Here is a 6,955-nt window from a genome sequence, read left to right as displayed (position 1 = left end):
ATCGGCTCCTCGAACACGCCGCAGATCGATACTTGCACAGCCCTAGCCGCCAACTGGCCAGTATGCCCACGTGCGCTGACGTTCATAACCTGTGATGTGCGCGTCAACAATGTAGCCATAGTGACGGTTTACAAATTGACATTTTAAAATGTCGTTTTTATTAAAGTTTATTAAACGTTGAGTGTTGTTATTGTTGTTATGACAATAAATTTGTTGGTTAATTAGGAGTTTGTTGCAACGAAGATGGGAAATGGAATGAATAAGGTGAGTTTTCCATTCCCAAGTTATTCGATTGTTTTTGACGTTTGTTTATTTGTAAAGTTTTGAGAGGATGGGGTTACGTAACGCGGGAATTCGTAGCCGGCGTCCGTAGCAGCCGCAGTCGTAGCTCGCGCGTAGCACCTCGTAGCCGGATTTCGTAGATATTGCATTATCCTGACCTACCTACAATTTTATTCGAAGAAAGGGAACGCTTTGAGTATGTCATATTCTATTTTTCAGTACAGATGGTGTTTTTTTTACGCACTAGTGCGAGAAGTGGTTCATCATATGCCAGGTCGAAACTTCTGTACTGAAAAACGTCGTACGATACACGTGCGAAAAGGAAATTCTTTTCTACGCACTTGTATCGTAATGTACTATTATGTATGCAAAATGATTTCATACAAATTTACGATTACGATTGGTTTGAGTATAGTATAGGTATCTACTCTTCATACCTATACTATACTCAAACCAATCATACTCTATGGAAATTTTCTACTTAGTACTTCCACTTACTAAATACTTTTAACCTACAATACCTGCATAAGTCTATATACACAATAAAGATTACTGATTGATTACCTATTTACTTTATGATCTACTAGCTTTTGCCCGCAGCTTCGCTAGCGATAGAAAGAGAAAAAGTAGCCTATGTCACTCTCCGTCCCTTCAACTATCTCCACTTAAAAAATCACGTCAATTCGTCGCTCCGTTTTGCCGTGAAAGACGGACAAACAAACAGACACACACAATTTCCCATTTATAATATTGGTATGGATAATGTGTATTCAGGTAATTTCGAAAATCACTCATAATTCCTTCATGTCAGATTCTAGTTTTAGAATTACCCGACTTTTGTAAGTAATTTGGTTTAGGTTACAACGTTTTTACTTGCTTGCAACTTTATTGTGTAACCATAAAAGTAATACCTAGAAATGATGTATTTCTATCAACTACCTACTCTTTATTTTTATTAGTGCAAAGCGATAGATGTATATATATATATATATATATATATATACACACATAAATATATATATATATATGTATTTAACTTAATGATTGAATAGTGTATTTCATTTTATATTATGATGTAGGTTATATTTTAATAAAATCATTATTTTATTATATCAATGAAGGTAGGTACTATTAATTGGAAAATATGCAGCCAATCTCCACACAAGGAATATTTTCGTCATTTTCCTGCCATGTTTTACGTAAGTATTATACTCCTAACCAATAATATTGAGAAATATGTAGGTATTAAACTGAATTCAATCAGGTCAACACATTTGAGACCTGCTTTATACAGAAAAAAACCGTTTAAATTATTAAAAAAGTTATTAAGCCCATTAAATACGATAATATAAATACGATAGCATTTGCAAAATTACTCAATCACCAATTGTTTCTGCGTCTAAATTACTACAGAGTTCTTACTAATTTGCGCAGACCACTTTCACATTTCATCATTTCTCACAAATTGAATTTGAAGATTTGGAGATAAAGTTGGGAAGAAAATTGTGTGGCCTTGTGAGGAACTCTATTATTATTCTGTACAGTCACCGGCATAAATATGTGATGATTTCTATACCTTGTTACATTAACGCCTTGTTTGAAATGTCATACGAAATTGTCAAACGATTTAAAGCGACAAGGTACAGAAATCATCACTTATGCTGGTGATGACTGTCTTAGATGTGGTATGTAAATATTGGGGGAATTAGAGAATAGTTTAATCTGAAAGATTTAATTCAAATACGAGTAGGTAAATGATTTTCCTTTCATTTGTAAATAGTGTCATTTATTTCCTTGAAATCACTGATATATTGATAACGCCCTTTTATAGGTATGTATGTATATCTTGATTTTCTATCCACATTACCACTCCACCCTACTTGAGTAGCTTTATAAATATTTCAGATTCTATTACCGCATAAAGGTACACATACACATTCTATATCCACGCATAACGGGTGAGCTCTATATCACTCGGTCTATGATATGTAATGTAAGTAACCTACATACTTTGGGCCCAGCGCGGATGGATATATTAGATTAGATACCTGTATATTTCAGTGGATCAGTGCCAATGCCAACTAATTCGCCAATGCTTGTTTTTACAAGCTTTTATTCAACTTGCCTTGTTAGTATGATAGTTTGGGTCAAAACGTAGAAGCTAAATTTGACCCACTTCCCGGTTTTCGATTGAGCTGACATTTTGCACACATATGTAAATCACGTGAAAATGCTATATTATAGTATCATGGAGCTGATCTGATGATGGAGCAGAAAGGTGGTCATAGGAATTAACTCTGTTATGAAACGTCGTATCCCATCGAGCAAGGGTTTTTTAGAAACGTCTCGGAGAGCAGTAGACGAGAAAGGTACAGTCTGCGATAAAAGCTTGTGCCAAAACCTATAGGTACACATTTAGGTGGGTTGAGAGGTATTCCAATCATCATAAACAGTTTTCATTAAAGGTTTTCCATCCAAGTTCATTACGTTTTTGTGTTCGTCCATTAAAACCCACATTTTCCAATTCATGATAACAACGACGTCGTATTTACGGTATTGGCAACTCGTAAATTTGGCAATGGGCCTAAAAGCAATAACTCATATCATAAGCCGCCGGTGGCAAATGACATAACGTTATTTTTCGCGGCTTCGCAACAATATCGATCGATATAATGTGTGAACTTTCACTTATTATTCCCCCGGTGTAACAACATTAGCATATGATGAAAAAGTTCTGTGCGGAAACCGTTCTACCGAGTTCCTTGCATCATTTATTTAATTTGACTATAGGAGTTCTAGTTACAACACTTCACAGTTTTTGTTTTACAAAGTGTTTGTAAACTTGATAGCATTCTAGGTTTATTATTCTTTCATTTTGTCGTGTCTAGGTAGAGTGGAGTTCACATAAAAATAACATTATAGATATTTAAATATTTAAAGAAATATATTATAAGAAAATAATTCAATTATCCCCACACTCAGTCTTAAACATGAGAATCTGGAACTCGGGACAATAAAACGATGCGGCTCTTATTTTCATAAAGTCGAGTATTTTTAGTGAAAAACTTGTAAATAGCAAAATTTCAAGTCTTAAAGTCCAACGTGGAAATAATTTACGTAACATATACTTTTCGTCCTAGGACCAGGAAGTGGTGACAGACACTCAGGACGCCCACGTCGCCCACTCAAGCGTTGGGCGGATGACCTAAAGATGATTTAGCCCAAGATCGAGAGGCATGGCAAAAACTGGAGGAGGCCTTTACCCAGAAAATAAAATAAATTATTAAATAAATAATTAAGTATATAAAAATGTCGTCGCGAAGGGTTGCTTAACTATATATTTTTTAACTATATTTTTATACAGTTAATGTAAGTGCTTAGCATGCCACACAGGAAGAAGGGATAAGAAAGTGCAACTTTCATTCCTCCTAAGCAAAATTGTGCTTTTAACTTTAAGATTGAATTGAATCTTTGATATGATAAATCAACTAAATAATTATATGTTCAATCCAACAAAAGATAAAATTTTATGGCTAAATACTGTCTTTTCGTACTTTTATTTCCCATTTTGAATGCTCGCCAGGTATTTGAGCGTGGGACTGCCTCTTTTCACAAGTCCATTCTGCGCTGTTTAGAATACCAACCATTCATCCGGGGTTTCAAGATGACATCTATTGAAACCCGGAATATTTGACGTTAGATATACATTTTTCAGCATCTTTCATACCCGGACGGTTTATTAGAATTTTGTGATTGAAAAGGAATCTCGTTATTATATTTTGGATATTGTGGTATCCAAAATATGATTTTATCTTTTGAAATTAATTTCACAGTTTCATCATTCTTCTCAAGTTGTTACGTATAATTAAAATTCCATCTGAAATGCTTATAGAATCTAAACTGACGAGTAACCAAGGCCCAAACCAAGGACCATATAATACGGGACAGACAAAACCCATAGAAAAAAGTGTCCCCCTGAAATGTTAGGGCCTTTTAGGCTTCAAACTAGATGGCGCTGTTTCGCAGCCTGGAAGTGGCCAAAGTCATATTTTCCCGAAATATTTTTGTGTGTTTTTAGTTTTTATAGGAACAAATGACATGCTTCTTTATTTTAATATCATATATAATACCACAATACACATTTTGAAAATAAATAGATTTGTAGACATCATATATCAGTGTAGTATTTAATAGGTGGCGCTAAAAAAATGAGGTACGATGAGGTGAGACTGTAAATCCTATATAAATAATCCTTGGTTGTAGCATGTATGAAAATAGTCCCGAGTTCCTTTTTAATATATTTTTTATAAAAATAAACTCCTTTAGTTGCTCAGCAGAGCATGGTTTCCAGGCTGTGTAATAATTATGCTTGTAGTTATAGGTAGGTAGAAACTTCTCATTCACTGCTTATAATGAGAGCTCATAGTCCTAAGTAAGCATAAAAAGAAACAACTACACTTACTTCATGATGTCACAGAAATGGAAAAATGTAAGTGAAATTAATTCCTCTTCGGGCGTAAATAGTTATTTGTTATACAAGGGGGCAAAGTTGTATTTTAACGCCGAGTGTGGAATTGAAAAACGAGCAAGTGAAAGGATTCTATAGTTGAACCACGAGCGAAGCGAGTGGTGCGAGAATAGAATCCTGAACTTGCGAGTTTTTTAACACACGAGAAGTAAAATACATTTGCACCCGAGTGTAACACAAAACTTTTCCCCTCACTATAGCGAGGAAACTACAACGCAAAGATGCGTTTATCACTGCTTCCAGGTAGTTCCACAGGTGGTAAATCATCTTTATTACTAGATTCACCTACTTTTATCAATTTTAAAGCATGAAATAAAACTATGGAAACGGATTAAATCGCAGCGTCGCGGATTAATTTGCAGTTTGTTTCTTTGTCAATTTTGTGTAGATTAATTGGTTAATTTTTTTTTTTTTAACAGAGTAATGGTAAAATTTTTTGAATATTGTATAACTAGCTTTATTAATAGTGTGTGAACCTGCCTTAGAAATCTATATTATTTGTGGTCATGGTTCGTTAATATTTCTTGTAAGTGGGTAGCTTTTGCACATTTTAATTTTTCCTCAGTCACCCGTTGACCACGAACGCTGTAAAGAGTTCGAAACGTCGGGATGTATTTTAAATTCATTATACGCGATTTAATCCGTTTCCATAGTTTTATTTCATGAGTAACTATCGCGGTAACCGAAGACAATATTAATTTTAAAGCAGTTAATTTGAATTTATTCAAGGTCAAATTACTTTACCCACTAGTGGATAAAATGCGTTTTTACCCGCTGGTATTAAAGGACAAAACACGTGTTTCCGAGCTGGTGAGGGGAAAAAGTAATTATTATCGCTATCTTGAACCTAACCATTAATTATAAAGCTTCGTGGAAAAAGCAATCGTCACTGCGGACACTATGTAGGTAATGCTTCATAATTGTATATAATAATGGTTTTTAGGGTTCAAACTAACTGCCTCTTAAAACTGTGAAGAAGAAAACTTTTACGATACGCGAAAGAAAGATAGAATAGAATTTTTGATAGGCCTAACTTTCGGCCGTAAAAACTTATTTTTTTACACTCTCAACTCTCTCGTTTGTCAAAATGAATACGGTACGTTCGCGTTGTCCTAGAACTGTAAAATTTAGGAGATAGTATACTTTAGTCGGGTTATACTACAAGTTAATAGATATAGCAAAAATTCGAAAAAAAAATTGGTATAGGGGTCGTGCACGTTTTAGGGTCTACCATCTCGTGACCCAAATCGGAAACATAAACTTGCATATTGACATAAAACCAAGTGCTACCAAATACCAATGCTACCATCTACCATTCCCGTACGTTTTGATGTGCATAGGAGGATGTACATTTGATTTGATGTACATCGAAAGCATAAACTTCTTAAAATTTACGCCTCGCGCCAAAAATTTGACGGCTCATGTGCTGTTCTTACAGTTATTGCACGTTCCCAATTAAAATAAATAAGTTGAATTTGTATGTACGGAACCCTCGACTCGGTTTTTCTCGCTTTTTGTTTCGAGAATTTTCTAACACGAATAATAGGTGTCAGTATATCCAAGGTCGTCCAGTAGAATGGGGTTGCCAGTTACACGATTCTAACAAAGGTATTCCTTTACTTAGATAAGGGTCTAACACAAAGCACTGGTTAATTTAGCGAAAACAGATACGATTAGTTATAATGGACTAAGTTTCTTTCATATCAAGAATCTTTGTAACAAAACACGAAACTGGTAGAAGTTTAGCTAATAATTTTCAAAGATATTCTGGAATAAAGCCTAAATTAAATAGTTCAGACTACGGACTAACTATTCCGGCTCCGTTCAGCTTGCATTGCTACGTAGCAATTATTAGGGTCGGTACAACTTGTCGTCCCTTTACGTACCACATACATTTATTACAATTTTATTTAAATGTTTTTGGCGGATTAGTCGAAAGGGATAGTGCCATGCATTAGAAAGGGACACCACGATTTTATTCTCTGTTGATACCAAAAAATAAGAACAAAAGGTAACATATAAAACGTAGATTGTGGCCCGAGTGGCCGGCGGCAAACACGCCTGTTTACTCGGAGGAAGCTGGAATTGGATTCGGCGAAATGTTGTCTTTGGAACTGCGAACAAACAATCGTTCGGTACGTAACC

At 35.0% G+C, this 6,955-nt stretch overlaps 1 protein-coding gene across 1 annotated transcript in view; it reads left to right on the top strand.

Annotated features, from left to right (window-relative positions):
* Positions 1–212: 212 nt before the first annotated feature.
* Positions 213–6,955, top strand: part of LOC125231982 (dual specificity protein phosphatase 22-like) — a 98,830-nt gene continuing 92,087 nt past the window's right edge. The window contains exon 1 of the mRNA XM_048137590.1: positions 213–264. Within this exon, the coding sequence (XP_047993547.1) occupies positions 244–264 (21 nt within the window). The 5' untranslated portion in view covers positions 213–243. The remainder of the gene's footprint in view (positions 265–6,955) is intronic.

The sequence above is a fragment of the Leguminivora glycinivorella genome, chromosome 12 (assembly GCF_023078275.1).
Source record: "Leguminivora glycinivorella isolate SPB_JAAS2020 chromosome 12, LegGlyc_1.1, whole genome shotgun sequence".
NCBI lineage: Eukaryota > Metazoa > Arthropoda > Insecta > Lepidoptera > Tortricidae > Leguminivora > Leguminivora glycinivorella.
Note: the sequence above shows the minus strand (reverse complement) of the source record. Positions and strands in the feature narration are given on the sequence as shown.